Source organism: Brachyhypopomus gauderio, chromosome 5, assembly GCF_052324685.1.
Source record: "Brachyhypopomus gauderio isolate BG-103 chromosome 5, BGAUD_0.2, whole genome shotgun sequence".
NCBI classification, from domain to species: Eukaryota; Metazoa; Chordata; class Actinopteri; order Gymnotiformes; family Hypopomidae; genus Brachyhypopomus; species Brachyhypopomus gauderio.
This window is the reverse complement of record NC_135215.1, coordinates 11935187-11957596: the sequence shown is the minus strand read 5'-3', so window position 1 is coordinate 11957596 and position 22410 is coordinate 11935187. Positions and strand designations below refer to the sequence as shown.

At 44.5% G+C, this 22410-nt stretch overlaps 1 protein-coding gene across 1 annotated transcript in view; it reads right to left on the bottom strand.

The window, feature by feature from the left end:
• b4galnt4a (beta-1,4-N-acetyl-galactosaminyl transferase 4a) overlaps positions 1-22410 on the bottom strand; it is a 105987-nt gene that overhangs the window by 30220 nt on the left and 53357 nt on the right. Inside the window, 4 exon segments of the mRNA XM_077005711.1 lie at positions 672-772; positions 1109-1199; positions 1374-1469; positions 7618-7716. Coding sequence (XP_076861826.1) covers positions 672-772; positions 1109-1199; positions 1374-1469; positions 7618-7716 — 387 coding nt within the window.

Here is a 22410-nt window from a genome sequence, read left to right as displayed (position 1 = left end):
GATCAAATGTGACGCTTGCTCGCCGTCAGACACAAAGCCCTGAATCTCTGAAGCTCTGGCAGGAAGAGGAAAGCTCACACAGGCTTCAGCTGTGACAGTCGCTCTCAGCTTCGGCTTGAGCAGAACCTTCCGGAAGGGAGCGTGCTTCACATATTTTTGTTTGTTTTAGCAGTGGGGATGTCACATTCGAGATATGCAGCTCACATTGTACAATTATTAATACATTAATAAAAACTTGTTCTGATATTAGAATGTTAGTCCACTCCTTTATTTAGTTTCTTTCTGTTCTGGGATGATCACGCACCCGGCAGGCGGAGGAAGCAAGAGCAAGCCCGTTTGTGGCCCGAATGGTTGGGGATGAGAACCCGGCTGTGTTGCAGTGTTACAGCCTCCACTCAGGGGTCGAGCTGCTCGGGAACGTAACCCAATCCAAGAACAGGAATTAGCACACAGCCAAACAGCAGGGTTTGGACCTCCCGCCACTCAGGAGCGGTCCCGCGGAACTCGTACATGCTGTCGCGCTGGAACCGTGTGTTTGTCGTGATTGTGTGGGACTCGCCCGTATGGATTCGTTTACTGATCCATTTACGGCCGTGTTATAGGCGGTCATTATCGCTCTCCTGGCGGTTTTGTATGCAGTGGAGAGTTCTGTCAGATTCTGAGGCACGAACCTGGCCCACGTAAACCAGAAGCCGGGCATTGAGTGGACTCTCATCCGAACTCAACCAGAACTCTGAATTATCATCGGAGGCCACTGCAAACTGGAAGTCCCCTAGAATGAAAGGAATAAGAACACATATCACATGAGTCACGTGAAGGACAACTCTTACAAACATCCGCTTTTTGGTTTTCTTTTGTTCAAGCCTTGTTGTTGTTTTTTGTGAATGTGCAGGTGTAAGAGTGGGACTATGAATGTAAATTCATATGTAAAGGTGTGTGTGTGTGTGTGTGTGTGTGTCTGGTTGAGACTCTGCAGGTGTATGTGCCTAAGTCTGTTTGGGATCTCTGAAACAGCGTTGACTGATGGATTCAGTGGCAGCTGCTTTAAGGATGCTACATGCTACAAGAGAACAACAAATGATATTGAGCAGCTTAGTCAAATCATTACCATCTTTGTATGGATGAAGGTAGCCAAACATTCGCAAGCCATAGTTTTTCCATTTTGGAGCAACAGCCAATTTTTTCACTATGGTCCTTGTCTGGGGATGCAAGCAAACAACATTTAGTAGATTTGTTTGTAAACATTTATGTTATAGTAAACAGCATTAATGTATAATATGTAAAATGTGTAAACTTGCACTAGTGTGAGTGGGAGACGTTTCACGTAGATCTGTAATGGGCTCCCCCAACAGAACCCTGGCAGAGCTACTCACATGAGGGAAGAGAGGGAAGTGGAGGTTCTTCCTGAGCTGACCAATGGAGGAGCCACACCAGTCCTCAAAGACGTGAAGGTTGGCCTGTCCCTTGAACTGAGAAAGAGAGAGAGAGAGAGAGAGAGAGAGAGAGAGAGAGAGAGAGAGAGAGAGAGAGAGAGAGAATGAGTCCTTCAGAATGAGTGCGTGTGGAGCCTTTCCTCTTTGATCGACCAAGTCCCAGCCAGATCAGTCATGCCACCAGGAGGGGGACCATCACAGTGGTCACTTTATCCCCCACAGGTCCCCCTGGTGTAACATCAGATGAGCTTCAGCAGGGGCTGCAGTGCTCATATTCAGTGTACGTCTGGTGTGAGTTACGAGTTATGCATGCACATGCACACACACACACACACACACACACACACACACACACACACACACACACACACACACACACACACACACACACACACTGACACACACTCTCACACACACACACACACACACACACACACACACACACACACACACACACTCCCACACACACACACACACACACACACACACACACACACACACACACACACACACACACACACACACACACACACACACACACACACACACACACAGCAGATGGAGAGGTCCACCCAGTGGAGTTTCTGAACTTTAGCAAAGCTTGGAGTTTACAAGCACAAACAAACACACAACAAATGGTGGCAAGCAGCAAACAGGCCTCAGCCCAGATGCTGCAGGTAGTGTGTGGCCATTTCAGGATCCAGTGCACATGTGCTCTGTCCCTGTGTACAGTGTGTGTAGCTCTGTCCCTGTGTAAAGTGTATGCAGTTCTGTGCCTGCATTGTCACGATCACCCACTCCTCATCACTGCAGTCCCCATGGCACCTCCTCTTGTTTTGATTTATTTCCTGGTTTCATTGTCTGTGCTCTTATTTTGAATTTCCTTGTTGTCTGACTTCACGCCCCACCTTTGGACTCTGCCTCTTCATCATTGTTTTCAGGTGTGTCTTGTGTCTCTAACCCTAACCCTAAGTCTTGTGTTTTGTCATTTGCTTGGTTGGTTATTGTGAATGCATGTTGTTAGGTTGTTTGCTATGTCTTTTGCTATTTGGCTTTTGCCAGTTGTCTATTCTTATGTTCTAGGTTCCAGCTCTGTGTTTGTTGTTTGCCTGTTTGTGTTTAGTCAGTGTTTAGCTCGTGTTGGTTAAGTTGTCGTCATGTCCTTATTCCCTGTTCGATCCTTACTGTGTGTCTTTGTGCTATTTGGTAGTTGTTTGTTATCCTTGGTTTGGTTAGGTATTAAGTTCTTTGATATTGTCATTATTTTCTTTGTCTTTATTAAATGATTGAACTCTTGCGATTCCATCCAGTACCTGCATCAAAAAACGTTACATGCATAAGGTGTGTGTGGTTCTGTGCCTGCGTACAGTGTGTGCGGTTGATGGAGTGAGTCCTGATTGATTAGTGTTCTCCTACACGCCTGTGACGGCCTCCCGTATGGACTGCTCTAATGCCTTTCCAATGACAGTTAAGCCAAATCCAGTAACCTTGACGATGCCTTTAGCTTCATGTATTTTTATTAATGACAGTCCAGTTCTGTCCCCTGCCCAGGGGGTGTTACTGTTTATTTTTTGCTGTTAACTTGGTATTGATTCTTCTCTCCCTCTGTTGAATTCCTCAAATTAAATCAATATAAGAAGATCAGAGGAACAGTTCGTCATCCCTCACTAACCATAGCAGTATCTCTCTCTCTCTCTCTCTCTCTCTCTCTCTCTCTCTCTCTCTCTCTCTCTCTCTCTCTCCCTCGCTCCCTCCACCCCCTGTTTCACTACATTAAGCACACAGTGTCAACATGCAGTGCTAAAGCATCCTGCCCTATATACGTCCTTAGATCTGTAAAGGGAAATTACTCTCAAATTATATAGTTTTAAACAGTATAACACAATAAAATAATAAACTCATGGTAAGTAGTACAAACGTTTTCTTGCCAGAATCCACTCATGACAGATTGTATAGGAACCCAGATACACTGAAGGCACAGCTAGTCCATGTCACTGTATGATCATAATAATAATACATTTAATTTGTAATGCACTTTACATTTGAAAATAAACCTCAAAGTGCCATGAGGTGTATGTGTATGAGTGTATGCAAAGTGTATGAGTGCCCATAAGGTCCATAAAGCACGGATGCTTCATGCATGAGACTCACTGCATCCAGAGCACACACAGCAGACACACACCCACAGCACATATACCTTCACACAGCACACACACCCAAACACAGCACATATCCACACACAGCACATACACCTTCACACAGCACACACACCCAAACCCAGCACACACACCCAAACTCAGCACACACACACCCTCACACAGCTCACACTCCCTCAGCATGTTGGTTCTGTTCCATTTTATGCCATGATGACACATGTAACAACACCATAATATAACTTCCAGAGAGTTTATATTTTCTGTAAAATTATATTTCATTCCTATATTTATTTCTTACTCCATTACTGTTAGCCTACAGAAACAATATTCTACCAGGATATATAGGTGATGAATTTTATTGTATACTCATTTTGTATCATGTTGTATCTCTGACTTTTCTGACAAAACAAACCTGATTCAGTTTTTATTATTACTGTTGCTGTGTTTTGTTTTACTACATAAATGTACAGACTTCCAGAGCGCGAGGCACTCAGGGTAACCTGGAGGAACACGGCAGGCTGAGGTGCCTAGTGCCTTCTCATGACCTGCTGATGTTGGGAGAGCTGATTGATTGGCGTGGTCAGACAACATTGTTTTGTTAGGTATCGTTTCTCAAGAGACAAGGAAATTCGCCAGTGCTGAAAGAGTCCCACCAGGTACAGGTTCTTTATATAGCCTGAGTGGGTGTGGGTGTATGTGTTAAGCAATGCATTAAAATATCATACAAAGAGGTGTCTGCACCATAGTGAGAACACACACACACACACACAAACACACACACATACTTCTAGGATTACACTCTTCTAAACTGAGACTGATCATTCCTGGGATCTGTAGTCCCTCCTCCAGCTCACATCCACCATTTGGATCACCATGATGTTAATCTTCTTCTTTTGGTCCCTGGTGTGTTTCCAGATTCTCATGTCGAACATGCGATGGATGTTTCCATCACATGGAGCTTCCACGTCTATTCACACTGCTGGATCTGGACACAGGATCTTAGTTCTGCTGGATCTGGACACAGTTTCGTTGTTCTCTGCCATTATCAGTGGTTCCTCCCAATTGGACTCTGGAGTGTCCAGCTTATGTGCCTTATGCATTTTATGCATCTATTTGAAACAGCAGATATATTGCACCACACGCTCAACCTCCCAGGGCTTTGGTAGAAGACTCCAGTGTGTGGAGAGAGATACGACCACCCACAGGAAAGGTGAGACAGGACACAGTACATACACACAAACACCCACAGTCATGTAAAAAAGGGAAGCGCTCTATAGAGAATTCTGCACATCACAACAACCTTTGGAGCAGATTCTCTCCTCCAAGCAGGGTGTATTTCTGAGGCTTCGACGATACAATGTTCAAAAACAGTACAAGTGACCTTGGCCTTCCAGCGCGGATGAGAAGATCAGTCTCACACATCCTCAGCACGTCTGAAGCATTCCAGCCCTCCCACATCTCCACGGCGCCGCCCACATCCCATGAAGGAATCGTGTTCTCTAAAAACAGGTTGCCAGGTGACACAGACAAATGAGACGCCGCCCCTCAGAACGACAAGCGTCCGCGCCATTTGTCAGCGCTAATCCCTGCGGGACAGGGCGCATGTGACGTGACACGCATGACTGCTGCACGTCTGCGGGTGTCTAATGTTCCCAGAGGACCAACCTCGGCTGCTTTTTAACCTGCACTCTCCAAATCAGCAAGGCTCCGCCAGATAGCGCAAGGTGGGACGTTGTGGATGTTACAGATAACAAACAGAGATCATCTCTCTTATGCATGCGGCCATTTGGCCCCGCCCCCTGTCATCAGTCCCCCAGGAAAGAGATGGAATTGATGCAGCATATGTTCACCTTCAGTGTATAATGGTATGAAATGGCTGTGAATAACTGATAGACTGACTGGATTGTCCTTTAGGAACAGGTAACGTAAAGAAAGAAAAAGAAAATCCTCTTATTTCTGGTTTCCAGTGGTTGAGGAAATAGGTTGCGAGATGCTCCAGAATGAATAAACAGCTGAATTCAGGTCTTCCCATCTAAACCATCGTGCAAACCATTATTATGTACAAAACATACCACTTGAAAATTCCCCATTATCACTGCTTTCATAATGAGCTAATTAAGAAATAATAAAGAACTCATTAACGGCGTGTCTTTTATCTATTTCCAATATAAAAGGGATGAAAGGTCGTTCTTAAATGAGAGATCCTGCTCAATGCTGCTGATAAGGCTCACTGAAGCCCCGACGCTTTCCTTCGGTCTCTCCCCAGCTGCAGGCATCCCCCACAAACCCTCTCCCCACCTACTCTGGCTCCAGGCCGGAGAGACGGACTGCTGGCTGGTGACATCAACACTCTTGAGAAGGGCGTCCGGAGGGCGGCGACACCACCATCACTCGTTGTCCCCTCAACGCCGAAGACAAGTGCACCTCATGAAAGGTGGAGCAGGGCCTCTTTACCATGCAAGCCGTGTGGCCTTGATGGAGAGAGACACTTGGGTGGAGAGCCGAGTGGCTGCTGTGTTTGTGTGAAGGTCTCTGACGCCCCTAATCTGCTAATCTGCTCAACCATGAACTGCTGGGGTCGTCGGTCATGGCGGTTTTCATGATGTCCTCCCAACCATCCTAGGAGAGACAATGTCCCAGGGACAAAATCAGGTGGTGGACAGGAAGGGTGAAATCTAGTGTCCTGAGTGAGAACTGACAGATCTACGCCAGCAAGGCCATAATCAGGAAGGAAGCAGGAGGCCATCTTAAGCAGGAGGCCATCTTAAGGAAACAGGTGTCCAATTTTGCATGTATGAAAAGCCATAATGCAACACCAGGGCAATTAGCTACATTGCCACTGGAGATACGTGGGACCATTGTTCACATACTGGTGCAATCATGGACCTACCTAGCACATTATGTAAATGAATATGTAAATGAATGACAAACACTCTCCGCCCCATGTTTAGCAGTGGGCCGTAAAGATATCAACGTCCAATGCGGCACAGACACAAAGTGTCAGTGAGGTGAAGCACCACATCGCTGCCCCACATGGAGAATCTGCCGCCTGCTAAACGTGTGTGAGTGAGTAACAATCCATGTCTGCGAGTGCTATAGAAATCAAACTGGCATAAGATTCCGTGGCATGCTGTGTATAGAAATCAGCCTGGCGTAAGATTTCCCAGCATGCTGTGTATCCACTGGAACTTGAAGAGACCTCCCTCTCCCACACTGCTGTGTAATGCAGAGAGAATTACATCCTGACAATCAGGCAGAAACCATCACATGGATTGTGTCATTATTACTAGTCTGTTCAAAAGAGAAAAGCTCTTCTCCTCTTCTGCTGTGTGTAACCCTGACCTCAGAGCCTGGAGTGAAGGGAACACCAGGAGGACGCTTCAGTGCTGGAGTCCTCCTGGACGCCCCCTTCAAATGCTTTTTAAGTTCAAAGCAGATTGCCAGACATGCTTCTCTCACATTATTCTAAAACAGACAGCTCAAACTAGACACAAATAATTAGAAAGGTAATTTCACAACAATGTTATGTGCCTGAAATGACATTTCTCATTGGCAAATAGACTTCCAGATGCCTCTGGGAAAATGAAGTCTGCCTCTTCAATCAGTAACCAATCCGACATAAACCCGTGGCAAGTGAAGCGAGCAAAAAAAGAAATAAAAAGCCTCTCACTGCAACAAAAGCAGGCAGAAACACTGGAGAACAGACAATCCAGGAGGGCCGAGGGGACAGATACAGGAGACACAGCCCACCTAATCCAGCCCTCTCTCTCTCTCACTCTCTCTGTCTCTCTCTCTCGCTCTCTCTCTCCTGTTTCAGCCCAGAGCTCGGAAGTGCATAACACAAGGCCAACACGATTGGCCGACATGATTTCCTGCTATATGTTCCACAGTGACACAGTGTTATATTTTTGAATGCTGGACTACAGGAAGAGATCATGCCCTTTGAGGGTTATTTCCCATTCATGATTATTATAGTGCCAAAGTCAAAATCAAAGTGGAATGCAAAGTGGAGAACAATGCGTCCTTACATCGGGTTTCCATGGCAACCTCTTGTGCTTCTGGGAGAGAAACTTCCGGATCTGAGACTGATCTCCGCCATCAGAGCCACCAATATGAAGTTCATCATCCTGGCAGACATATAGAGAGATAGAGATAGAGAGAGAGAAGAAAGAGAGAGAGATAAAGAGATATGGAGAGAGAGAGAGAGAGAGAGAGAGAGAGAGAGAGAAGAAAGAGGGCGAGAGAGGGAAAGAGGTAAAGAGATGCATTTTCCAACTCTTTTGATCATATAATAAGAAAATGCTTTATCACTTTAGATAACAGATTCTTTTTACTGGATTTTTTGATAGTGAGTCTGCACATTTACGATAGTAAAGTGTACCTATTTCATTTTATGTATTACACATAAAATACTGTTGTGCTATTTTGTTCATACTGTACATGCAAATTATGGCATAGTGGTTATAAGCTGAAGACCAATACCATTCACAAGAGAATCACCATGTGTAATGAAGTGCAAAGTTTGCTCCTCACCAAATGAAAATAATAGATTTGTCATTCTAGTGTTCACTATTCACATGATGACTTCAACCATTTACACTGCCATGTTCATTTACTGACGCAGTATAACTTTAACATGCTTTGATGTGACTTCCTTTCAAAAGAAGACACCCCCTCCTTGAAAAAAATAAAACACAAACAGATTGAGTGGAATGCCATGTCCGCGTAGAAACAATACTTTCCTACTCTAGCAGTCACCAGCTTGGGCCAGAACAGCTTCACCAGGAAAAGCAGTTTATTTCCTGTAATGGCAGTATGTGGGAGATGAAGGCCTGTCTGTATTAACGATGAGCACATATGACAGCTAAGTCCATTCTTAGCTGCCACCACAGTTTCTCAGAACACCCAGTCCATCCTTCAGCCACCGGGCCAGACACAGCCGCTCTCAAATTCCCTCTTATATAATCAAAACACTCACATGTGCTTAAGAGGCATGCTTCCCTGTTTCATTTGTTATTATTCTATTTTATGATAAGCCTTTTTTCAGTTCAGCTAATGGGGTTATGGGCAGGAATCGATGATAAACTCATAAGAGGAACATTTTCATTAGAAGGCAGTGCGGCAGCGTATTGGGCTTTTTGTCATGGCGTGGCTTTCCCTCTTGGCTTGGCCTTGCATCAGCATTCCCTAAGAGTCGCGCCAAAGGACATGATGGCATTAGCCAGGCATAAAGTGTCACTGCTGCGTCTCATGGATGCGTGTGGCTCTATTTCTCAGACGTTGAGCTTGTGTCACACGGGGAGTTCAGCAGATAACAGTATGTGGATGATCTTGGTGCGGCACCTACACACGGTGCATTGTTAAAAGAGGAACCAGTGCCATTCTTTAAAAACTAATTTCTGACTGTTTCTCTTATGGTCGAGAGAACAGGATGACTGAATTTGTGCAAGGTTAATTTAATAACCCTGAGTTTTGGAAGGTTGCTCATTTTGGACTCATAAATATATTGTCAAATGACAGCAATTACATATTAGCTCCTCCTACTCCATTTCTGGTGTCAGCCATTGTAGGAGAAATTGCAAAACTGGTCTCAGATCTGCTGATTGGGACCAGGAGAGCGTACCGGGCTCCGTGATAGAGTCTGGGTGTCAGGAAGCAGCAGGAGTTGCAGTATGCATGGAATATCAATGAGGTTAATTAATTCTTCTTGTTAAAGAGTAAACAGGCCCGGTCTGAAAATGGGAGTCTGGGGCACATTTTTCACATTGGGTTATCCATGGGCAGAGCGAAAACGAGCCCTTCCACTAATCAAATTTTAATTTTCTCAACCTGGTAATATAAGAGATAATGACCTCAGTGAGTTGGATCATCATTCTTCTTCATCTCAGATTTAGATTTGAAAACAAATGTGCATGGCTCAATTGTTTCCTTAGACTTAAATGCCTTCATCCATTAAGCTAATTCGCTGTGCTAAAACAGGACATGGTTTGTACAGCGGCATTGGCGCAGGTGAGATTATAGGACTATTATGAAAAGTTTTCATTTCTTTGTGTCCTTATCTTCCTGGCCAAAGACAGGAACACCCTGTCCCCCATGTTTTTTACGACCCACTCCATTAGCCCCTCCTGCTAGACTTCAGGCTGCTGTGCTCGCTAACACTAAACTCAAACGACTGGCTCAGACGCGCCACTACAGACGTCTCCCAGTCTCGCTAAATACTGCAGGTGGGGCGAAGCGGCTGTCTGTCATGTTTCTCTTGCACAGGTCGCCATGCGGACCACAAGGATAGAGGCCTCAGGTTTTAACTCAGTTTACATATAGTAAATTCTGTTAGGAGGACACTGACCAGGACATAGAGGCCAGTGTAGCAGATTGAGACAGTGCTGTGAGACGCAAGGCACAGAGTGTGAGACACACGAAAAAACTGAAGAAAGACAGGCACAAACTGCAGCACGTCACACATCATCAACAGGGAGGGACATCATTACAACCAGTATGACATTAGTGGGGGATTAGTCATGAAATAACAATGCTTAGCTAGAGACAAAGAGGACTAGAGGAAGAATAAAGAAGCAGAACACTTCTGAGTGGGTTTTCAGTGGAAGTCTGAAACAATACATTGGCACACAAATCCAGTGGCAAACTTTAAATGATGGTATAATTAATCTATCCAAATCTGACATTCCATAACATCTACCAAACAGTCAATTAACAAATGAATCATATTAATAAACGAACGGTTCCACCACTAATCTCCATGGAGACAGAGGAAACAGTCGCTCAAGGGAGACCGGAGGTGACATCATCAGTCACCTCTGTTCCCTCCCCGGAGGACTGTGAAGCGTCTTGCTAATTACACACAATTCATTCATACTCCATTCACCCTAGCTAGGTGCATGGGTGTGTTAAAGTGGCACGTAAACGATAAACACACAGACGTCTCCCACATCTGCAGCAAGCCCAGAAACCAATAAGCTTATTTTCCAGCAGAGGAAGGCAACAGTGAGCTGAGGGGGACAGCACCAACCAATGCTAACTGCTCCTACCAATGCTAGCTGCATCAACCACAACACCATCAACACCAACCAGAACAGTTCTCTCATTCAAATATCACAGGAGGTGTTTGCATTGGTCACAGAAGGAGGGTGGTGATGATCTAAATGAAATATCTCCTCCACCTGGTCACCTTCACATCACTGCCGCTCTTACAATGGACGATTTGAACTAAACTCCCAATCATGCAAAGCTGCAGGTCTGAAACAGAGCAGCACGTTGCCCACGGCATCACGCCTAGGAAACGATAAAGCTCTTTCCTGCGCTAAGCGTGCGATTATTTCGGTGCTATTGAATTATTCATTCCTGGTGGTTTGGGAGAGGGCGGGGGAAGGCTGGGTAAATACAGGCATAATGCAGCTGATAACTCGCCTGATACAGGGACTCCAAATCGTTTGGAGCAGGTTTAATAGGGCTCATCACCATGGTGCATGAGGGCGTTTTAGGCACAGAGGCCCTGGAGAACAGAGCACCACGACCTAAAGGGAAGACCTCCGCCATGTGGGCAAAGAGGACAGCCAGAGCTGATGAGCTGCTGGAGTCAGTCTGAAGTTACACAGTCCTTCATATGCGGCGTAAACGCTGGGCTGACGTCATTTTCCTGCCGTTTGAATCACAGCAGGAGGCCTCTGGAGGAACGCCGTTAATGAACCATTGTGCACTTGAGAGGGGGACGAATTGCAAGTGTAAGAAGAGGAACAGAGTGACTGTGATGGAGTGACTGTGATGGAGTGACGGCCTGGGATGAAGGAGTGGAAAGTTAGCATGGGCTGGGAGTTGAGAGGCTGCAAGAGCCTCTCTCTTGGACATGGATCTCTCGGAGATGGAACACTCTCTCGGATATTTAACACTCTCTAGGAGAGGGAACACTCTCTCGGATATTTAACACTCTCTAGGAGAGGGAACACTCTCTCGGTCATGGAACACTCTCTAGGAGAGGGAACACTCTCTCGGATATTTAACACTCTCTAGGAGAGGGAACACTCTCAAATTGTTCACCATCAGCTTTATGAGCTCCCTTTTTAAAGACACAAACCTCTTTTTTTGAAGTTACCTTTTTTCTTATTTATAATGTAGACAATTACAGTTTTTGACGAATGCTAACGTGCATTTCCCAATACTTGTGATACATTGTCAAAACTCTAAACACAGCAACACATTGACCTCACACAAATAGCCAAATAGTTAATATCGTGTTCAAAAGCGCATTTTCTTAACTAAATAACAACTCTGCATTTCACAATGCAAACAACTTTATTAAAACACAGCAAACCTGGTTCAGTATCCAATCATTCTTTCAAACACTAGCACATATTCTCTTTTCGAGATGAACATAGTCAATCACTGCACAACCACTGTAAAAAAACTAACATTTGATGGCAATACAGAAACAGTATTACATGTAATATTTTACCCTCCCAGCAAACAACAGACATTTTACAGTAACATCTGTTGTTTTCTTAGTCAGTTCATTTTTACTGTAATCCGCTTCATTTGGACTTTTTTTTCAAATGTGTGCATTTTTGGCAACATACTGTCTACACAATGAGTATATTTACTGTTAGGTACTATATGGAATGTAGATTAGACAAAAAAGGAGTCAGTAACAGTTTTGCAGTAAAGGGTATATTTTACTGTATTACGGACATTACTGTAAATTGTGGCCTAACCCAAAAAAAACCTATCATAATTGTAAACATAATTAGCCATGGTCCCATATGTGTAAAAATACACATATACAAAAATGCCACACAAGGGGGAAAAACAGAATACAAAACTGAACAGTCTTGTTATGTGTAATGTAAGTGGTCTTCAGCAGTTGGCCACATGTTTTCATCCACATCACATCTGATGTTGGCCCTTGCCATGCACCTGGGAAAGAAAAGCTTGGTATGCCTTATTCACCCCTGGCAGTCTTCAGGTGAAATGTCTCTGCAGCCGGGATCCATTGCATGCAGCAGGGACATTTGGTCATGGGGCCGATGATCATACACCTTCCACCTCCAGACTGAAAAAAGTTCCTTAGTGGGGTTGAGGAAAGGCGAGATGGGCGGGAGGAAAAGGGACATCACTCTTGGATGGTCTATAAACTAGTTTGTGATGACATGAGAATGTCAGAATGCTACATAGTCCCATCACAAATGTCCTCGTGTTTCCTATCACCTGTTCCATTTCTGCTTCTGGAACCAGTTGTTTGTAGAGTTCATTCAAAAACGAAAGAAGGAGGTCACTGTTATAGGGACCAATCTGGCATTTGTGAAGGACCAAACCAGCACTTGAGATTGCAGGACAAATTGTTATATTTGCTCCTCTCATTACACATTACATTACTGTACTTCATTTTATTTCATTGATCTATATGTGCAAAAAATGTGTACAACAGTAATAACTTTTCAGCTGCCTTTGTTTTTGCAGAACTTGGCATTTTATACGATATTTAAGGTTTTGAACCTTAGGTTTTCATTTTTGGCATGCTGTGTACAAGCAATTGTAAATAAGACAAAAACGATCCAGAATTCTGTTATTGGATAACCTTGTGTGTATAGAAAATGTAAGCATTATAAAAACATGTAAAATGACTGCATTTTGTGCCATAACAACATGAATTGAACTAATAGTATAGCCACTGAAAACTGATGTTGTGTTCACTGTGTTTGGAGTTTTGAAAATGTGACTACAGATTGGACAAACGCACGTTAGCAGTCGTCAAAAACTGTAACAACATGCCTACCCCTCCATTATCCTCTGAAGCTCCCCGCTGCATACCTGCTGTTCAGATATACATCCGATACATGTCTGACACGTCTGATATACATCTGACACATGTCTGATACATGTCTGATCTCTATCAATCGGGCTGCCCACACACCCCAACAGCAATGACAGCTACTAGGTCATCAGCTGAGTACTATGCCAGCAGCAGCACATACACCGCTCATCTACTCATCTAGACTCATCTAGATCCATCTAGACTAATCTAGACTCATCTAGACCTAGAAACATTACTGTGAGAATGAGAGAGAAAGAGGGAAAGAGATGGAGATAAAGAAAGAACAAGAACATGAAATACTGACTGAAAAGGATGAGAACAGAAGAGAATGAAAATTAAGAACAGTAAAAGAGAAAAGTGTGAGAGAGAACACAGAGAACAGCAGGAGACACCTAAACCATGAAGTGTGTAGTCTCTGCAGTTACCTCACAGTGTTGTCAGTCTAAAGCTCCCCAGCCTCAGAGGCAGAGCTGTCTGTCTCCCACCACAGCCCTGATGACCGAGAGCAGCCTCCTACTGACCTCCCTCTGGGCCAGACTCAAATTAAATGGTCCCTTTCATTCCATCTTTAACGATCTGTTTGACAGTGTTAAGCTAGTTGACAGACTGACCAGGGAGCCTAAGCATCTTAAAATATAATAAAAAAGGAAACTCATGTTTAATCCCTCAACTGTAAGACCCACAGGGCTCTTTTCAGCACACGCTAAAATGCAAACAATTAACTTTAAGAGAACACTTTATGAAAATGAACGGTAATAACTCATTTGATAAACAAGCACACCCAGCCTGCGGCTCATGTATGTGTGTGTGTGTGTGTGTGTGTGTGTGTGTGTGTGTGTGTGTGTGTGTGTGTGTGATTAATGAGATTAGATGAGTGAATGAGACAAGTGGAAGGGGTAAAGGCTGAAACCGGAATGGCAGTGTAAAAGTGCCTGTTGTCTATATGCACAACATATTTACCAGAAGATATTTACCACACTCACATGTGGGTTTCAACTTCAGGATCATCCAAAGTCAAAACAACAAACTAAACCTCAAACTGATTGAAAACAAAATTACAGCTACATGTATTACAGTGACACACAAACAAAACTACAGCTATCTGTACTATTGTGACACAAACAAAACTACAGCTACCTGTACTATAGTGACACACAAACAAAACTACAGCTACCTGTACTATAGTGACACAGTGTGGTGGAGGTTGCAGCCGTTGACCTTGTACACTGTATTTTATTTCTGTTTTATAGTGTGTGTTTTTGTGTCTTTGATTTATTTTATTTTATTTTCCGTTGTAAAGCACTTTGTGGCTTGTGCCTGTGAAAAGTGCTATATAAATGTATTTTACTTACTTACTTACTTACAAACAAAACTACAGCTATCTGTACTATTGTGACAAACAAAACTACAGCTACCTGTACTATTGTGACACAAACAAAACTACAGCTATTTGTACTAGGGGTGACCTGCAATAGTCGCTGATTCGACTATAGTCCACTATACCCCCTAGTCGACTATGAACGTCATACTCGAATGTACCATTCTAACTGCGTGGGTGTGCCCAAGGATGCAGCTAAGCATTAGTTGTTACATGAAATGTCTTTGTTTTCATTATATATAGCCTTTTGTCAAATCAAATCATCTTAATTTATTTCTGTTAATAAATATTTTAAAATGATGTTTGCGCATAAACAATAGGCATCTTCCTTACTACACATTAATAAATCACACCCTGCAGTTGCACAATCCAAATGAGCAGACCTGCTGATCATGCTACAGAATAGGAAGTAGGGGTGGGCGATACTCGGAATTTTGGTATCGATACGATACCGATACGATACTGGTCAGTATCGCCGATACCGATACTTCCAAACCGTTGGGGGCGATACATTTTACTTAAAATTATAATCCATTAATATAATAATTTATATTAAATTATATATATGTTTGCTGATGCTGGTCCAGCGTGTCGCGTGCCAGTGATTATGCCTCATGCCAATGGTGGCACGCGTGCCATAGGTTGCCGACCCCTGCTGTAGACGGTCAACCAGTTTCAGCTGTGGAAAATTAAATTAAAACAGGCGAATACACCACAATTAAGCCAACTACAGGAAAGTCTGATGTATGGAAGTCATATTCCATTGTAATTAATGGACAGAAATGTGTATGTGGAGGGCGGGTGCGGGATTAAAACAAGCGATTTTTTGGCCGGTGCGGGCAGGAGCAGGACAAAACAAGCAGGTGCGGGCGGGAGCGGGATTAAAACAAGCGATTTTTTGGCGGGAGCGGGATTAAAAAAGCAGTCCCGCGCAGACCTCTAAACTGCAGCAAAAGAATCGATATTTTCACCATGGTATCGATCTGATACCGATCCTCACCTTTGTATCGATACTATCGATATAAATATCGATCCGCTCACCCCTAATAGGAAGCATATGCTGAGATTATAATGGCTACTAAAAAACTTCAAAAGTATTTTGAAAAGATAAAGATGAATCAAATAAATTAAAGTGCAAGTTATGTCATCAACGTCTTTCATTTCGCACGACAACAACCAACATGGCATACCATTTAAAATGCGTAAGGCGAAAAAAAATAGTCGTTTGTTGTTTCGGTCAGTGATGGTGTTTCGGTCGTGTCATCTCGTCTCGTCGCGGTGCGCAGTGGCGTAAAAAGTGGGTATGCAGCGTATGCGACGCATAGGGGCGCTGCACTAGAGGGGGCGCCAAATTGATGCCAGAAAATTATTTGCCAAGTTGGTGGGGGGTGGAGTGCGGGGGGCGCCGATAGGATGTTTGCATACACCTCAGGAAGTATGTAGTTGCGGTGCGTCTCGGCAAGTAGGCCTATAAACATTTTTTGTTGTTTGCTTTTAAACCCCGTTACTTTAACCTTTCCTTATATTTTTTGCTGTTGGCAATTTTTTTATATTTTCAGGCAGGCATATTTTATAAAATATATTTTTGACATTTTGCACAGTGCCTGTCTGACAGTTTGATATGCGCAATGCGCACTGACGGTTAATGTTCTCTAACGTTTCATAAAAAAATTAATAAATAAATAAATAAAAGCTGAATAAAGCCAACCTACCGTGTTTATTCATTTATCTGAGTGTTTTAGGTTTTTACTTCGAAGAGGAAAAAAGTCCTGAATGAGAACGGGATCCCGTTTAAGGTGCTCTAAATAAAAAATATAAAAATAAATCAGATTCGACTATTAGTCGACTAAAGGGAAAAGCTGACGAATCAGATTCGACTATGAAAATACTTAGTTGAATACACCCCTAATTTGAACTATCATGACACATCGAGTCAAAGACAAAGCAAGGGTATGTTAACAGATGCTAAGTATTAAAGCATCAAGCTGAGCATCAAAAAACCCACAACTGGGCACCACTATCAGACTGGGGGACATTACACATGGCACAAACTCAGACTAGGCCAGTGGTGAGTTAGAACTGCCATAACACACTGCTGGCCAACAGCAGAGTCTGGTCTGGGTGGTGTGGCCCACCATACAGCACATGCTCTTCAGAAAGGTCAACCTCATTCTCACGTGAGACTGCTCAAATACACTAACTCTACCAAGTAATGTGGCTTTCGTGACTCTGACAAACAAGAACAGAGGCCTAAATTAAATCAAGTTGAATCTCTGATCAATAGCACTTTCTGGTTCAGCTCATCTAATATATAAGTATATAAAATGCATGCTACTCTGAAAACTCAATTGCTATAATCTGCTCATGACACTGGCCTTCTCGAGCCTTTAATTGTAGCACTGGTCTCTGATTTATTAGCTCTATAATAAGCTTACAGCTACTCCACCACTGGTCTGCACTTTTTGACAGAACCCACACACACACATACACACACATATACAGACAGTAAGGCGTTGACACTGAGACACTGAGGCGTAGCTCAGCTTTAGATGATGTAATGTACAACTATAGACCCTGCACGCATAGACAAATCTGCAGTAGAAACTGAGCTAAAAGGGAGAAGAACCAGTCAACACAACAGCTTTTTATTTAGATGATTAAATGCACAGAAAGTGTGTGTGTGTGTGTGTGTGTGTGTGTGTGTGTGTGTGTGTGTGTGTGTGTGTGTGTGTGTGTGTGTGTGTGTGTGTGTGTGTGCTGAGAAAGAAGAGATGTTGTCTGCCAGCACTAAGTATCTGCAGGATGTGATTGAGAGATTGTGTGTGTGTGTGTGTGTGTGTGTGTGTGTGTGTGTGTGTATGTGTGTGTGTGTGTGAGAGAGAGAGAGAGAGAGAGAGAGAGAGAGAGAGAGAGAGAGAGAGAGAGGCAGCATGAGTTAATCCCTGGTATATCTGAGGATTCATCATCTTTTAATCTCTGCCTGTCTCAATATCATCCAGAAGTAACACTCATGTTTTCCACTCTCTCTCTCTGCACGTACACACATTGCTTGCCACAGCCAAAGACGTCTGTGACTACATGATAAAAATGACCAATGTTCTCTGTGTCCAGACACACTCCTGCGTTCAGACACACTCCAGTGTCCAGACACACTCCAGTGTCCAGACACACTCCTGTATCCAGACACACTCCAGTGTCCAGACACTCTCCTGTATTCAGACACACTCCAGTGTCCAGACACACTCCTGTGTCCAGACACACTCCAGTGTCCAGACACACTCCAGTGTCCAGACACTCTCCTGTATTCAGACACACTCCTGTGTCCAGACACACTCCTGTATCCAGACACACTCCAGTGTCCAGACACACTCCTGTATCCAGACACACTCCAGTGTCCAGACACACTCCTGTATCCAGACACACTCCAGTGTCCAGACACACTCCTGTATCCAGACACACTCCTGTATTCAGACACACTCCAGTGTCCAGACACACTCCTGTATCCAGACACACTCCTGTATCCAGACACACTCCAGTGTCCAGACACTCTCCTGTATTCAGACACACTCCAGTGTCCAGACACACTCCTGTATCCAGACACACTCCTGTATCCAGACACACTCCTGTATCCAGACACACTCCAGTGTCCAGGAGGAGCATTCTTGGCCCTCTTGACTCCCAGTGTAATTTAGTGCATGTGCAATTTGAGGCTATGTGCACTCAGTTTATAAAAGATCATCATAGTAACAGTCCGTTTAGTCTTTGTGATTCACATCTGACCACCCGGCCTGTGCAATTACTCCCACTCTCCCTCCTGTTTTGCAATGACCCCACCCCTACACACTCTCTCTCTCTCTCTCTCTCTCTCTCTCTCTCTCTCTCTCTCTCTCTCTCTCTCTCTCTCTCTCTCTCTCTCTCTCTCTCTTATGCATGCTCTCAAATGGTTCTGCACCAGACCACTATGTATGTCTAACAGTTGCTGAGAGGTGGGCAGACTGACACACACCATCGCACCAGCAGCTCAGGAGGAGGAGGACACCTTGCCTGTGGCAGCAAGAGCTCACCCATAACAACATTAGTGTGTGCTCGGCAGACCAGTGAAGAAATGTGACACTTTCAGGTCAGACTGTGTGTGTGTGTGTGTGTGTGTGTGTGTGTGTGTGTGTGTGTGTGTGTGTGTGTGTGTGTGTGTGTGTGTGTGCATGCGCACGCCTACACAAGAAACCAATCCTTGACAGACAGCAATGGACAAGGAAAACAGCCAGTGTTTCTGCATGCTGCCACCTCTGGCCTTCCACGGGGAAGTGTGAGACAACACACAGAGGTGTAGACAGCTTTGGGTCTGAAGATGTTTGCAACATCTCTCAAAACTTCATACGTGTTTAAAAACACATAATTATATTTATAGTGTGCAAGCCATCAACGGATTTTTAAAGCCGTGAATGCTGTGTGAACAGATGGTTAGAGTTGGTGTTAAATTTTCACTGGGACATTGGTCTTTGGAGTACACGAGCACGCTCTAGTCTGACGCAGGTAGGCTGTGTGATCTGCGCTGGGTGTGTCCTGTGATACATATGCAGACACATAAAAGATGTGATCAGGTTGTTTCCTGCACTGGTTTGTGCTGCTCGTGGTCAGTGATGGATGACACTGCAAGGGCATTCAGACAAACTACATTACAAATGCACTCAAGGCATTATCTCTGCTGCCTGTGCCCACCAGAGCAATGAAGAGAGAGAGAGAGAGAGAGAGAGAGAGAGAGAGAGAGAGAGAGAGAGAGAGAGAGAGAGAGAGAGAGAGACAAAGGGAAAGAGAGAGAGAAAAACAGAGAGAGAGAGTGGGGGAGAGGGAGAGACAAAGACAGAAAGAGAGAGACAAAGGGAAAATAGAGAGAAAAACAAAGGGAGAGAGAGTGGGAGAGAGAGGGGGGAGAGAAAAATAGAGAAAGACAAAGAGAGGCAAGTTCAGAATCACACCAACAACTTTGTTGCTGTATCCAATCTGCTTACAGATGCAAATACAAAACAACTATAGTTCTCCTGTATGTCCTTTGAATGGTACCAACCAGCATATAACCTATATTACTCCTCACACCATGGTATTATTTGCATGAAAGTGTGACTGTGGTACACTGTAACAAGACCAGCTCCTGTCTAGATACAGTTTCATATCTTCTGATTTAGCACCAGCCAGTCCTTTAGCGAGACCTGAATCTCACACCGTCAGATGCCTGCATCACCTGCACCTGGCAGTCTGTGTTGCCCAGACAACATTCACTGACTCTACACTGACTACACTAGGGAGCTCCAGCACCTTATGCATATAGTTCATGGCTCTGGTGCAGGACGCAGCAGGATGACACAGTAGGACACAGCTCTGAGTCTCTGTCCTGAGCCTCAGGACAGTTGACAGGCCGTATGTAGTTCAGTGGAAACTTATAGAGCTTAATTGTCTGGCTGTGAAGCATTAAAGCCATAGAAAGATGCCCTTGGGTCTTTCCTCGGGTGAAGCATGGAAATGCTGCCCTGTCTCAGGTTATTTGTTGGTACATTTGAATAAGTCTCATATTTATGCGCAGGTTCGGTCTAACAGTGGAATGAGCAGCAGAGCTGAGTAAGTGTGCTGTTCCTGAAAGATTCATGGAGCTGTAGATGTCTACAGGGCGTTGTTATGGTCCTTTCATGTCTAGCAAGAGCATGTTTGTCTTTACCACACACGCAGATACGTACTTTAGCTCCAAATGCAGTCCCTGAGCTACAACACGCTGTATTGTCTTCTATGCATGAGCAAGAGAAAGAGAGCAAGGGTGTGGTCCAGCTAGTGTCCACACTACGAGCAGAGACGCAATGTCCCGTGGTTGTCCACAATAAGAGCAGAGACACACTGACCAGTGTGTGTGTCCTAAGAGCAGAGAGACACTGCCTTGTGTGTGTCCTAAGAACAGAGAGGCACTGCCTGGTGTGTGTCCTAAGAACAGAGAGACACTGCCCTGTGTGTGTGTCCTAAGAACAGAGAGACAGTGCCCTGTGTGTGTGTCCTAAGAGCAGAGAGACACTGCCCAGTGTGTGTGTGTCCTAAGAGCAGAGAGACACTGCCCAGTGTGTGTGTGTGTGTCATAAGAGCAGAGAGACACTGCTCAGTGTGTGTCCTAAGAGCAGAGAGACACTGACCAGTGTGTGTCCTAAGAGCAGAGAGACTCTGACCAGTGTGTGTCCTAAGAGCAGAGAGACACTGCCCTGTGTGTGTGTCCTAAGAGCAGAGAGACACTACCCTGTGTGTGTGTCCTAAGAACAGAGAAACACTGTCCTGTGTGTGTCCTAAGAGCAGAGATAAACCGCCCAGTGTGTGTCCTAAGAACAGAGAGACACTGTCCTGCGTGTGTCCTAAGAGCAGAGAGACACTGCCCTGTGTGTGTCCTAAGAGCAGAGAGACACAGCCCTGTGTGTGTCCTAAGAGCAGAGAGACACGGCCCTGTGTGTCCTAAGAGCAGAGAGACACTGCCCTGTGTGTGTCCTAAGAGCAGAGAGACACGGCCCTGTGTGTGTCTTAAGAACAGAGAGACACGGCCCTGTGTGTGTCTTAAGAGCACAGATGCAGAATGCAGGCGGTTGGTGCTGATCCACTGGCAGGGCTTCCTGCAGCCAGAGGACAAGATCACGTGCCATCACACACACCTCATCAGACAGACACACACACACACACACACACACAGGACAGGAGTGTAGGTACCATGCTAAACCAGCAGGTGGCAGTACCACTGGCAACACATTGAACAAGCTTGCTTTGACGGAAGTAAGGGTGTGTCTACAGTTCAGGTGTTTAAATACCCTGAACAGCCATTCATCTCTCTCTCTCTGGTTTGACCGACACATAGGTTAGACCTATTAAAGAGAGGCTCCGTAATATCTCCTTCTCTCTCTGGTTTGACCGACACATAGGTTAGACCTATTAAAGAGAGGCTCCGTAATATCTCCTTCTCTCTCTGGTTTGACCGACACATAGGTTAGACCTATTAAAGAGAGGCTCCGTAATATCTCTCTCTGGTTTGACCGACACATAGGTTAGACCTATTAAAGAGAGGCTCCGTAATATCTCTCTCTGGTTTGACCGACACATAGGTTAGACCTATTAAAGAGAGGCTCCGCCACTCCTCTCTCTCCGGTTTTCTCTGAGAGCACGCGAACTTTCATACGACTAACAGCAAACAGCTGAAAGTCGTATTACTTAATTAACGAGCCCGAGTTACGGTGTAATCTAACCAGCAACTGATCAACGGTACCGCGACAACAGATTCACCTAACTACTTCAATCAAGCTTGCTAACGCGGCCACACGGACTGAAACAAAGGCGATCAATTCCCTGTTGTTAAACCGTGAACGAGACTCGCGTTCCTGGACGATTCCCCAGCACACCTGGACGACGTCGTTTGATCAACGAGGAGCCTGCGGTGGAAATTCCCTCCTAATTCCAGGAGGACGACAAAACCCCAAATCCTCAACACGTGAGACTCTTACCGCTGGGCATAGTTTATCAAAGGGCATAGTTATTTGAACTACAGAGTTAACTAAGTTTTTTGTTAATACATTCTGAATGTTTGTGTTTAACTTTATTTTCATAAAC